The 14497-nt window shown below is 44.2% G+C and overlaps 1 protein-coding gene across 1 annotated transcript in view; it reads right to left on the minus strand.

The window, feature by feature from the left end:
- Nucleotides 1-8250, minus strand: part of dock8 (dedicator of cytokinesis 8) — a 60240-nt gene extending 51990 nt beyond the window's left edge. The window contains 2 exon segments of the mRNA XM_034234808.1: nucleotides 222-321; nucleotides 8032-8250. Of these exon segments, the coding sequence (XP_034090699.1) occupies nucleotides 222-321; nucleotides 8032-8084 (153 nt within the window). The 5' untranslated portion in view covers nucleotides 8085-8250.
- Between the last annotated feature and the right edge of the window lie 6247 nt (nucleotides 8251-14497).

Below are 14497 nucleotides of genomic sequence, written 5' to 3' on the forward strand. Positions count from 1 at the left end.
TGCATAAAAAATACATTTGCATTTTTACGTTATTGGGTCAAATAATCCTCACATTGCGTACTTTCCTTTCAGAAACCTGCCTGCAGCTGATGGTACATGATAGCATGCAAATAACAGATAATGCTAGGTGACTGAACATACCGTATACTGTATCATGTGACAAATACCTACTGGACAAGAATAACTTCATTCAAAAGCCAATGAATCTCTTGAAAGCTCACCACAGTTAGGTACACCGAGGCCGAAGCGTTGGAGCTGGTTCGGCTGTGTTGAGAAACATTGTTCCCTCCGAAGTGTCGTCTGATCTCAGCAGAAGAGTGTCTGGAAAAAACATGGGAACAACACATACAGATACATAAGGGGTTGTGTTCAGGAGGCAGATGATACTAGTTGCTACACCAGGATGACATAGTTGTGGGGTTTAAACTGTATTACTTCTAAACATCTACAACCTCATGTAAAACCTTTTATATAATTCCACAGACATGCACACAGTGTATCTTAATGAGAGATGCAACACTAATTCCACCATTGTTACGACTCTGATTAGTTTAAATTGGTCTGTCATGGTAATTGCATTCAAACTGTTGTTCGCTTCTACAGAAGCAAATCTCTGCTCAGTACGTAAAGGCTTTGTGATGCTGGCAGCCATACAGGCAGTGGAATAAATATGGTGTCGTGATTTAAGGGTCAGACTGAGCAGGAAATCAACATGACATAGGAATGGAGCAGTATTCAAATATATTGGGTAGTTGGGTGTGTGGGTATGTGTGTGTGTGTGTGTGTGTGTGTGTGTGTGTGTGTGTGTGTGTGTGTATGTGTGGGTATGTGTGTGTGTGTGTGTGTGTGTGTGTGTGGCCCTATTCAAAAAGAAGGGAACAGAGGATGACAAGAACAAAGCCAGAGTCTCAATTTGTTGCCCACATTTCATCTCAGTGCTAAATTGAGCTAGTACACTGTCTTTCTTTGTAAATAATCTACCATATCATTTCAGCCGGACCAAACTCTACACAATGACTGCTTTATTTTCTGCTGTTGAATGATGAAAGGCTAGTTTTGTGTGTATAAGCATGAGTATGTGTGTTTGCCATTTGTGTCTGTATGCTTTAGTTTGTGTGTCATTAAAATTGCTCATATTTGTATTTCCGCATGTGAGAATGTCAAAAACAGTTCACTGTAACATTGCCACGCAGGGGAGAGTTACAGGGCAGAGACTTAAGTAAGTGGGTCACATTCCCCAGCGCTTCCCCTGTGGTCAATCTCATGGGTTCATTAAGTCCCCAAAGCCATTGTTACGACAGCCCTGTTACTAATTACCACCACAAACCATAAACGCTAGTACAAGGGAGGAATACCATCCCAGCATGTCTGAACCAATGAGGTGGCATGAAGCATGTAAAGCAGGGGTGTCAAACTCAATTTCATCGCGGGCCACATTCGCATAAAGGTTGCACTCAAAGGGTTGTAACTATATAAATATATAATATATATATATATATATAAAATAATGTATTATATGACATTATTGCCTCTGAATTGGATTATTATCGGATAGGATAATAACTTAGTCATTAACTACGTCTGAAAGCAGAAGTCCAGGGCAAATAATTGCAAGTCTCTTCAGTGCGCATGTCACAAAACGAGATGCATTGTGGGACATGTAGTTTATGGGCAACCTGCTTCTGTAAAGTGGCATGTAACCGTATAATAACCGTATTATATTCTTTGCTAGCTCTTGCGGGGCCACATAAAATGAAGTTGCGGGCCGGATTTGGCCCCCGGGCCTTGAGTTTGAGACCCCTGATGTAAAGTCTGTAGAACAGCTTAATGAAAACCTCTGAAAACTCATATCATGTGTGTTATGAAGAAACACAAAATCACCAAAGCAGGTGCTTTTTGGAAATTACAGTTCAATCTAAAAGACAATAATGAAGAATACAACACTCTCTGACATTCATGCACATTTTCTTTAACAGGATTCCCTCTCTCCCTCCTGTCAATCCCATAACATGCTGAGTCAACACAATAACTGAATGCCAGAAGAGGTTATGGCATGGGTGGGAGAGTATACACATTTACACAAAGAGCAAGGTCCAGAAGCAGCACAATTGTGTTTACATACGTACATAGCTGCTTCATTGTATATATTGTTGCATCATTGTTGTCAATGATGCAACAATATATACAGAAATGCAGAACAATTCTAACGTGTGCAAAAGCTACTGTTACTACATCATTCTCCATATAATTAACCGTAATTAAGTAGTCGACTGCTGGATGAAGGAGTGGCACAAGTGTACACATATCCAGTACACTCACACAGCACATCATTAACACCCAATTGTTACAGAGATGTCTAAAAGGGATGTGCTTAGTAACGCTTAGTAAGGCAATGTGTCAAATCACATAAGCCTGTGGAGATTAAAGAGGCTGTAGGTAAGGAACTAAAGCCCAAGAAAGCTTTAGGTCAACACAAAGAATGACACTCCTCACAGCTCCACCTCAGCAGGTATCTGGGGAGGAGTTATCGACAGGCCAGAAGTCTGACTTCTGTCTCAGATTCCCGTTTGGTCAGATTAGTTTTAGAATTTCTCACTTTGATTTGAGAATGGCTACTGCTGGGATGTATATATATATGATGATATACACTGCTGCATACAAGAATGCCTTTTCTTGCTTGAGCTCATATTGTCTGGTGGGTTTATTGTACTTGTACCCAAGGCAATTTAAACCCTGTAAAACTTTCTTATAACTTTACTTCAAAAGAAACAGGCCCTACCCTGTGTGTAGACAAAACCCACAGCCACTTCACCACTAATAAGTGCCCTCCCTCTTTATCTTTCATTGCCACTAGAAAGACAAAGCTCAAAGCGTCATAAATACCAACACATACTACAGAATGTTTATATTAAGGGATGTTTGAATACACACATGCATCCACATTCTGACTGCTTAAAGGTGGGGTAGGTAATTTAGGAGAAATCAGCTCGAGTGCGCTAGAATTTGAAAATACACAGCCGGAAAAAATCTGCTACTTCCTTACAGAGCCCCTCCTCCAACACACACGAACGCGCACCAATGATATTTTGTATGGATTTTTTGTCAAAGCACTTAAGATATTCATTGCTATCGGGATGTTAAGAGCATTCCATGCAATATAACAAAAAGTGTATCTCGAGCCGGTTTCTCAAACTTACCCCACCTTTAACAGCACTAATAGAGAAACAGCTTGTCACAGCACACTACATCTGTCATTCTCCTTAAAATGCCCCTGCCTCTGTGTTTTTGGTTACATAAAACCAAAGCGGCTTCCGTCATAAAAACAAAGGAAGAGCTTTGGATGTTGGTGATTCTGATGAAATAATAGAAAAAGCAGTTTCTTTCATAAGCCTTGAATAAGACCAAACAAGTCAACATTTCTTGAAATGGATCAACCCAACATACTTTAAATAATAATTAATATTTGACAGTCAACAAATCCTACAGTGCTTTTGCAGAGAGACTACATAAGTCAAGGTCATTGGTTAATACATGTCAAGAAGACTGAATAGGAAAGGTTCAGTGGAAATGAGTATTACAATATTGTTTAAAAACAGATCTGATTCAGTCTGTAAAAGCAGCTGGTAATGAAGTTGACTGCATTGCTCTTGAAAGCAGCCTCAGGTCTGTGTGACTCATCAAGGCACTGGGATTAGGATCTGACATCTCTGAGAATGACCATAGTGGCTTCCCCCATGAGGCATGTTGCTCAACACCAGCGTGAGGATGATAAATAAAATGTGATCAGACCCAGCAACAGTAAATCAGTGTAGGCTGCAACTTTAAGCTAACTGCACAAATATTACATGTTTCATCCTGAATCCCAAACATATTAAATGTACGATTCTAATTAAGGGAAATGTGTGCATTTCAAAATACTGTTTGTCACTATAACATGCTTCAAGGCCTGGGGATCAATGTGAAGCTCTGAAAATCTATTGCAAAATGTTCTCTGACATTTATATTGAAGTTATCGAGCCAGCATTCATCAGTTTGAATACACGCTTGATGCAAATGACTACCATTTTCCTTGTCTTTTTTGATTAAATATAATTAGAATAGGTAATCAACACTGATGAGGACTGCACTCTTTAAACAGCTGCTACCAGGAAATCCCTACCGACAGCAGACTCCACTAATATCCTGTTGTCTGTATGCATAAGAGCCCAACATAATTCATAACATGAATATCAATTGCAGCAAATACAGCATTGCTTTGTCATGTCGAAACTATTGCTACAACTAACGATTAAATCTGTCACACAGTGCTAATTAGATCATCCTGATCAGACAACATTGTCTCTTATTCAAAGGCAAAGAGGAAGGCTAGAAGGCCAAATATGTTTTTTGTTCATTATAATTTGGGATGAAGTGTCTTGCCCAGGGACACAACGACATGCTGACTACAGTGGGGTTTGAACCTGTGACCCCCTGATCCGAACACCTACGGACAACCCACTACGCCACACGCCCCCAGGTTGCTTTGTAAGACCCTACCACTTCATGTTTTTATGAGACGTTAAACATACCTCTAATCTGTCAGCAATCCTTTAGACTTGTTAGAGAATCATTTAATTGAATATCATCAGCTGCCAAACAGCTGTTTCATGTTCCTTAGACATTACAATGATACACTGCAGCATGCTAAAGAAGTATTGTTTTAAAGGTCTCCCAGCCAGGAAGGGTCAATGTGGCTTCGAGATATAAAACCTTTTATCATCCCCTCCCTATAGAGAGTGGCTGACACGTCATGCTGTCTATGGCAGGCCTGCACTTGCTGTGTGTGCATATGGTTTGTTCCTTTCAGCATTTCTCAAATAATTGTCCAAGCAGTATTCAAATTGAATTCAGCTCTAAAACCGCAGTGGCATTCTTCTCATGGCTATATTTCTGATTAATAGTACCCCCCAGATAACAAGATCTATAATTGTACTCATGATTATCGGTATTTATACCTCATGACGCAACACCTTGCCCGCATGCTGCTCAGCCATGCAGTCTACAATTATCCTGAGTACCATCATTATTAGTGGGCGGCTCCTTTAACTTCTGCTCTCCCCCATATGTCCTTAATCCCTCAGCTGAGCCAAAACGAAACACAGGAAAACAGAAAGTGGTGTGGTGTTCATGAAAAGAGGAAGAAGACCAAAGGGATGCCCCCACAGCGTGTCTCATACTATCATATGTCTCCAGACGTAATGGGTCTTACTGCTATCAGCACCATCACGGCTTCCTGTCAAAGGGAGGCACGCACAAACACAGAAGTCATTTAGCAGGACTCAGGTCAGAGGTGGCTTCATGCCAGAAAAAAGTGACACAACTTGAAACAACTTCTAGCTGAGTTTGAATGCTTTAACCCTGATTCATTAAACGTTTTTTTAGTAAGCTATACGTCTTTTGACACCCAACAGGCCCCATCACTAGATGGCCCACCAACAGCCATGAGGGTTAACAGATGTCATTAACCAGAGCCCACAGGAAATCAGATGTAACTCAATCTGGATCCCTCTGGCTCTTAGGGGTATTGAACGACAGAGGCCCCACGTCCACAGCTGTCCTCACACCTGCTATATGCTAGGACGCAATCACTGCGCTACCTTTTTTACTGACATATTCTCACACATCTTCTCCATTCCTCTTTTTGGGTGCTTATGAAGAAACACACATTTCATGATATAAAACTGCCATGAGCTACAAAAAAAGTGAAGCGAAACCCAGAGCGACTAATTGTCCACAGTGTGCAGGATCTCCTTCACACTCCATCCTCATAGAAAGATCGAGAGACAAACTCTTCATGAGCACATAACGAATATATAGGGCTGGATATAACAACGTGTCACTGTCATTATTAACCCTGAAGCAGCAACACCTATACAAATATGAGATGAGTGTGTGGTGTGTCCAGGTTTCCTGGCCTTCAACATATTGTATACTTCTATTTCAAACTGTTGAAATGTTCCTCTTTTTCTGTGTGAGGGTTTTGTTGTGTCTGTTGCCATGATTATAGGTTATTTCTATCCATGAAGTAATGTTTAAAATAGTCTGACTAATGCGTGTATTCATGAGTTTTCAAACTACATAAATTGGGGCATATAGTGGCCTATAAGGCAAGGCAGGCAAGGCCATTTTATTTATATAGCACTTTTCAGCACGTGGCGATTCAAAGTGCTTTACAGATTAAAAGCAAACAACATTTAAGAACAAATACAGCACAAATACATTATTAAAAAGGCATTTAAAAACAGGCATAATAAGCAAAGGTAATGAAATAAATAAAATAAAATATAGGTAGACGCTGACCATGACATCATAACAGAACACGGGTTGGGCCAAGTGTTGCACATAATCCTTCCTCTCTCTCATCATCATTTACTGTCACCTGTCAACTGTCCACCATAAAAAGGTTAAAATGATTACTCTGATAGTATTGACTGTGTGATCATTTCTATAGCTTGCACTACCTTATACTTATGTTGCTACTGCTTAGTCAATATACAACTGTTTTTTCTCCCTACAACTAAAAACAGAAGAATCACTGTCAACAGAGTGAACTACGTCTGTTGCATCATCACTTACTGGCTTTGCTGCTACGCACTTTGCAGCCACTCATTCCACAACATCATGCTTTGCTACAGCACAGCATTTTCTAACCAGCCCGTCTGCTGTCTCATCACTGGATTCAGGCTGTGACCCAAGATCCTCACATCCCTCAGCAGCTGAGCTCAGCTCTGCACAGCAAGAGGATCCATGATTTCTCCATAAGAGTCAAGTGCGTTCACTTTGTCGTTGTTCTGGATATGTTATTTTCCAAGAAAAAACAATTGAATGTGTTGAACTAGAGCTGAAATGATCAGACAGCTATTTAGATTTAAAGGTAAAGTTGTACGTTTTTCAGAAGAAACGCTTGACATGTGCTTGATTCAGCTTTTCAATTGTGAGGATTTGCTCTGTTTGGTATCGTTCAATTGTTTTGGTCCTACAACAACTACAAAAAACAACTATTAAATATATGTAATAGTTGTTGTAGGACCAAAACAATTGACAATGTCAGCTTGAGAACTGTAATAATGTGGTTGGTAGTCTTCAGTGTATTTATAGATCTTATAGTAAAAACAATTAATAAAGAGAATAGCAAAAAGATTCATCAATAATTGTCTATACTTGCATCGTTACAAACCTTTAACAGTGATCGTTCAAACTCATAATGCAAAAAAAACTATTATTTTTCATTCCAAATACAAAGGTTAAGTTAGTACACTTGTGAGGGTGTGTTGCTGCAGAAACAAGGAAACATATTTTTGGTAAAGAGTGGTTTAGAGATATTATCAAATGGTGATTAAAACGGTGCTTCCTTCAAATACAAGATGTTCAAGACATCAAGTTTGACCAGTCAGCCCTGGGGAAGCTTTATTTGCCTGTGCAGCAAAATCATAGGAAGTATTGTATTTGTTTGAATGACTTGTACTACAGAGGAGTCATGGTACACAATAGACTTCCATGTACATACTTCCTCCACACCTGGCCAGTGTCACAGCAGGAACTATGACCACATCGCTTCTTATAGCAGCTCTAAGGGCTAGTTAGACCTTTCACACCACAGGAAATGACCATTATAGAAACACTAGATACAGATTCGTCATCGTCATGAGGAGGAAAGGACTGATAAAATACAGATGCATTCAGGCTGGATCATATGGCTGCCACAAGCACCATAAGTTAACTATACTCTGTATTTATTTTTGAGATAAAGTTGGAAACAAGTTGGAAGTTAACTATCCTGTAGGCTGCCTTTTTTCCGGGACAATGTGAACTAACCTGCCGCATTAACATTCACAACATGTGGCTGCCTGCTCCCCTGTGGAATCCCCTCCGACTGTCAGGACCGAGCTCCCTCCCTCCTATCTCTCCGGGGAGGCACCAAGAGTTCACATTCACTCCTGAAACTCAACCTGATACTAAAACCACTGGAGCTAAGCTACGGGACGTGTTTACCTGTTGATTTTTAGAGCAAAAGCTCTCCGGTCTGCGCTATTCATTGAAGCCATGTGAGTGTGAAGTCCGGTTCTGCTGGCTCCGGTGTGTTCCCGCGGTCAGCCCGCCTCGCTGTCACCGACGCGCCGCTCCTTCTCCTCGCTACAGATCCACTGTCATGTCAACACTCATGTTGCTAGCGCCGCGCAGCTTTCCTGGGTGTAAACTTCCGCATTTGATTTGAGCCATCCCGTGGAGAGAGAGAGAGAGAGAGAGAGAAAGAGAGATAGGGAGGGCGGGAGAGAGGGGGGAGGGAGGGGATGATGGGACAGTCTGGATGAGACACGCGCGCTCCCTCGCTGCCGAGTTAAGCTTTTCGGTTTATGGAGCAGGCTTCTTCTCTATCTCCCTCTCTGGGGTGTTAGTAGGCTTAGTAAGAGGAACTTTCAGAGGTGGGAGAAGTTCTATCTTGTACTTAAGTAAAGGTAGAAGTACCAGAATGTAGGAATAGCCTACTCTGTTACAAGTAAAAGTCCTGCATTCAAAATGTTACTCAAGCTAAAGTACAACAATATTACCATACAAATATACTTAAAGTACTCATTATGCAAATTGGCCCATTTCAGGATAATATATTATATGTTTTGATTATAATTATTGATGCATTCATGTGTTTATCAAAGGTGCAACTAACTTTAATTACTTTGTATGCTGCAGGGTACTAAAGTCTAAAGTCTTATTAATGTGTACAGTATGTTACATTGTTAATAAGAAAGCCTAATGTGCAAAGTAACCAAAGGTATTTAACAAATGTAAGTTGAGTAAAAGTACACTATTTACCTCTGAATTGTAGTGGTGTAGAAGTAGAAAGTAGCAAAAATAAAAAGGTAAAGTACAAGTCTCTCAAAATTGTACTTAAGTACAGAACTTGCGTAAATGTACTTAGCTACTTTACACCACTGGGAACTAAATATAGTTTCTGACCAGTAAAAATGAAATGACATAATAGGCCTAGTAGAGGAGAATGGGAAAATAATTTGTTTAAAAGTCCAAAAAAAGCAACAAATGTCTTCGCTGCAAAATCAATCTGGGTAATAAATGTACCCTGCTGCCCTGCTGAAAAAAACCGTTTAGACCAATTTAGCTGGTCAGCCAGTAGATATTAGGCTGGCCAGGATGGCTGGTTTAGCTGGTGCACCAGCTAAACCAGCCATCCTGGCCAGCTAAAAAAACAGCATATACCAGCATAGTATGCTGGTATGCTTGGCTGGTCACCAACATCCATCTATCACCAGCTTATGTTTAATAATAGTATTAAATACCATGCTGGAAGCTTACCCGCGGATTCCAGGTGACCAGCATACATTGTTTAAATACTGGTATGATTATTTAAACCAGAGAACATAAATATATTACAAAGATTAATTGTGTCATGTATTCTGGTATCTACCAAAATAAAGACATTGTATAGTGTTCATAACAGTATTCAATTTAATAAATAGCTAGTTAATATAATAAAATACACAGTAACAATACAATACTTGTACAAATAACAACCAACCTGCAAATCAACCTATACATCAAAAATAAATATATTATCTAAAACAGGTGCATTTGATTTAAAATTAAAGCAATAAACAGAATTCAATATTTAAATGGAAACAAAAACAGTAACACTATGTATGCTAAGAAAAAGGCAACAAAGAAAATGTTTTTTGTTTTTCCTTGTTCATGTCCATGTTTCCCGTTGTGTAGCGTCCAGCCTTTCCCAATCTGGCCTGCATTTATGTCTGCTGAAGCCACTTCTTGAAGCAAACTGACAATAAATGTACAGATATAAGTAACATTTGGGCTGCTGTGGTTGCCAGAACTTGACCGTTAAAGTATGGTAAAATACATTACAAATTTCAGTTGGTTGGCATAGATGTTACAGTCAACAATTGCTTATGGTGAATTACAATGGCAAAAACAAATAGAGCTAGTTTACACGGTGCAGCTGTATTATCTGGGAAATAGAAGAATCGGATCAGGATTCGGTATTGGCAGACAATCAATATCAAATGAATCGGATCATTATTAGCATCAGCACTTGATCTCTTACCTCTAATAAGCCTTGGTAGAACTAGTGTCCGAGTCATAGGGTCCAGAACTGAAGACATGTGGAACAGAGTCCCATACAGGCATGGTTCCATGTACAGGAAACTGGAACTTTGAACAGGTGTTTTCATCTTTTCTGCCTGAAGATTCACAAGTTCTTGATCAGGTGTTTGATGTGGGCTGGCATGATCCTTTCTGCAGTGATGAATAAAGAAAACAAAGAAAACATGATGGTAACAACAATAATATTAGTATAACTATTTATATAGCACTTACACAATTGCAAAGTGATTCTCAAAACAAAAATAAAGAACAAAATAATATTAACAATAAAAAAAAATTATTATCGGAATTTTAAGAGACAAAGACATTATAAACATTCTAAGAGGCCGACTACAAAAGGTAGACTCAATGGCTCTTGATGACATCAATGAGCAGTCCCAATAGATGCTGTTGTATAAAAAGAAATAGAATAGGTCCAGATTTCTTCTATTTTGTGTTGGATGATTTGTTTTATTGCTGCAGTCTGTAGTCCCCACATGCTTCAAACACCACCGTTCCTGTCCCCAAAAAAACAATAATGACCAGTCTCAATGACTACCGCCCAGTAGCACTCACCTCCATCATTATGAAGTGCTTTGAGCGGTTAGTCAAAACCTTCATCACCTCCTCCCTCCCTCACCGCCCGGCACGTTCATGTGACGTGTTCAGTACTACATGAGTTTTACCTTTACCCATGGATGCACAATAAGAACGGATTATATGATTATATGAATACTGTAGCGACCCTGCATAGGATGTCCAGGGTGTCACTCAGGCATCCCCCGTCTCTCTGCCAATCATAGAGCTGCACAGTGATGCTAGTTGAGGTGCGGTCTTGTGGTTGGGGGAGCGGACGGGGGAGGGCGGGGAGTTGTGACGTAGACACTGCTATATATATATGTGTAGGGGTAGGAGTTAGGTTAGAGTGAGGTTGAACCCACAAGTGTACATGTACCTGTGATCATCTGTTGTCAAACAAGAGTTATTAAAGCCTAATAACGAGATGCCTGTTTCCGACTCACCTTGTGAACGTTACATTGGTGTCAGAAGTGACTTTTCGAACGGAGGACGTCTATCCTGACGGGAGTCCTTAACTGCGTCACGGAGCTAGCCGGGAAGCTAGCGGAGATGGAAAAGTTCAGCAAGATGGGAGTGAAGCAGGAAAGTAGTAATGAAGAGGAAGATGGAGCATGCGGGTGGTCGAAGGACATGAGTAGAGAGTTCATGAGTGCACGGGAGGCGAGAGAGCGCCTGAGAGAGTCGGCGGTGAAGATGGCTAGAGACGCGGGAATGTCGCGGTCTTCAGCGAAATTTCGCGCCATTTCCAAGCTGGATGTAAACAACAATGGCGGCGCCCATCAACCAGCAGCAGCAGCCGCCGGGTCCGTGAAAACACCCAAATACTCGGGTAAGGCAGACTGGGAGGATTTCCATGCCCAATTTGAAATACTTGCACATGCCGGGGGGTGGTCAATAGAGACTAAAGCACTACAGCTAGCTTTGTGCCTCACAGACGAGGCTCTTTCATGTCTGCTACTGCTTAGCCCTGTGGACAGACTCAGCTATGAAGCGTTAGCAGGGGCTTTGAAGAGGCGGTTTGGACAGTGTTTCCCGCCAGAGCTGCTCCGGAACGAGTTGAGTAACCGCTGTAGGGAGTGTGGAGAGACGCTGCGTGCGTTGGCTAACAACGTGGAGAGCCTGACGCGGCGGGCGTATGCACACATGCCACCCGGAGTGCAGAGTGAGCTGGCACGTGATCAATTCATCAGGGCTCTCCGCCCTGCGGACTTGAGGGTCGAGGTACAGCTGCAGCATCCACAGTCCTTGCAGGCGGCCTTGGAGATGGCTGTGGAGAGAGAGAAGTGTGGAGTGGAGCTGCTAGGAGCAGCGGAGTGCCGGCTGTGAGGAGCTGCAGGGAGGAGGAGAAGCCTGCATGGGTTACCGAGATGACGGAAATGATAAGGGCTGTTTCTCTGCAGCCAACACACAGACCAAGTACCAGGGTCTGCTGGGGGTGTGGTCAGCCAGGACATTTGGCCAGAGACTTCCCCAAGGCACCCCGGGCCCAGGGAAACGGAGAATAAAGGAGAATATGTGGAACCAAGCCCAAAGACTCCCCAACCAAACCACAGCTCTATTGCCACCGACTCAGACATCCAAGGAAGGAGCCCGACAGCACAGCCGGGGGAGCCAGACTCTACGCTCTCCTGAAGAAGATGACAGCACAGGCGTGGAGCCTGTCGTCGCGGTGGGCCGCGCTGGTGGGGACTCCCGGCTATGTCCCTGTCGATGTGGAAGGGGTGCACTGGTGGACACAGGCTCTACAGTGACCCTGGTGAGAGCAGATGTGTTGCCCAGTGGGACTATGTTCGAGCCGACATCGGTGCGTCTACGCACAGTCACAGGAGAGTTGGCGGCTATGAAAGGAAGAGGCGTGCTGTCTGTGTCGGTGGGGGGAGTTGAAGTGCGGCACCCCGTGTGGATAACGGATGTACAGGACCCGTGTATTCAGGGTTTGGACTTTTTGAAGGCGACGGGCTGCCTCCTGGATCTTCAAGCAGGCACAGTGAGTTTCCGGAGGGGGCCTGTGATTACTATGACCCGTATCCACAACCCTGCTGAGCCTGCGGGGAGACCCCCTACACCCACCGTGAGTACCCTAGAAACCGAGGAAAACCCTCTCTCCGTTCCGGTATCCCCGGTGATGCCCACTCAGGACAATTCCCCACCTGTCACCCCCGGACTGCGCCACCCGAGCACAGCCCCCCCCAGTTACCCCAGACGGAGGTAGAAGAGGCTCAGTCTGCAGTATTGGAGGTGTGGAGGAAGAACTGTGGCGGCCTAAATCCCGAGCAGCAAGAGCAATTGGGGCAGCTTCTGCTAGAGTTCCAGGGCAGTTTTGCCATGAAGGAGGAGGAGGTGGGCCGAACGCATCTGGTGGAACACGAGATTGATACGGGGGACTCGCGTCCCATCAGGTGTAGCCCGCGCCGACTTCCCCTGGCTCGTCAGCAGGCTTGCGACGAGGCAGTGCAGAGCATGCTGCAGGCAGACATTATCGAGCCCTCCGACAGCCCACAGCAGCACCTGTAGTCATGGTCCCGAAGAAGACAGGTGGCTGGCGGCTGTGCTCAGACTACAGACCGGTGAACGGGGTCACCAAGAAGGATTCATACCCCATTCCCCGCATCGATGAGTCCCTGGACCTGGTCGCAGGGTCGTCGTGGTTCTCTTCCTTGGACCTCCGCAGCGGGTATTACCAAGTCCCTCTTGCCCCAGAGGCCAGACCAAAAACGGCTTTCTGCACCGGCTGGGGACTATGGCAGTTCAAGGTCCTCAGTTTTGGGCTGTGTAATGCCCCGGCCACCTTTGTGCGATTGATGGACAGGGTGCTGTCTGGGATTCCCCGCCAACAGTGTTTGGTTTACCTGGACGACATCCTGGTGCATGGCAGCTCGTTTGAGGCGTCCCTGGGATCTCTGAGAGTGGTGCTGGAGAGGATCAGAGCCGCTGGCTTGAAGCTACATCCAGATAAGTGTCATTTCCTGCAGAGAGAGGTCACTTTCCTGGGCCACAAAGTGGGGGGGGGAGGGCATCGGCACCCTGCACGAGAAAGTGCAGGCGGTCACAGGCTGGCCAAATCCTCGCAACCAGAAACAGCTGAAGAGTTTCCTGGGCCTGGCCTCGTACTACAGGAAGTTTGTACGGGGTTTTGCTTGCACTGCCGCACCCCTGTTCCAGCTGCTACAGGGATTTCCTGTGGTCTGAGCAATGTCAAGCAGCGTTTGACGGCCTTCGGCGTGCCTTGAGTGAATCCCCGGTTCTCGCCCCAGCCAACCCGAGGCTGCCGTTCACCCTGGACACAGACGCTAGCGGCGTTGGGGTAGGCGGAGAGTGCTGTCCCAGACTACACCAGAGGGGGAGCGGGTGGTGGCATACTTCAGCCGGGCGTTCAACAAAGCGGAGCGACGATACTGCGTCACCCGCAGGGAACTTTTGGCAGTGGTGCTGTCCATCAGGCACTTTAAGTACTACCTGTGCGGGCAGGCGTTCACGGTGAGGACGGATCACTCTGCATTACAGTGGCTCATGACGTTCAAAGAGCCAGAAGGGCAGGTCGCCAGGTGGCTAGAAGAGCTCCAAGCTTTCGACTTCAGGGTGGAGCACCGGGCTGGGGTGCGCCACACAAATGCAGACGCTCTCTCCCGCCGCCCGTGTGCCGCCGGCGGATGCCACTACTGCGAGAAGAGAGAGACTCGTGAAAAGGAGCTGCTGGAGGAGGACATCGTCTGTGCGGCAGCGCAGCAAGTGGAAGAGGTTATCTGCCGGGAGCTCCAGACAGTGGATG

The sequence above is a fragment of the Gymnodraco acuticeps genome, unplaced genomic scaffold (genome assembly GCF_902827175.1).
Source record: "Gymnodraco acuticeps unplaced genomic scaffold, fGymAcu1.1, whole genome shotgun sequence".
Classification (NCBI taxonomy): Eukaryota; Metazoa; Chordata; class Actinopteri; order Perciformes; family Bathydraconidae; genus Gymnodraco; species Gymnodraco acuticeps.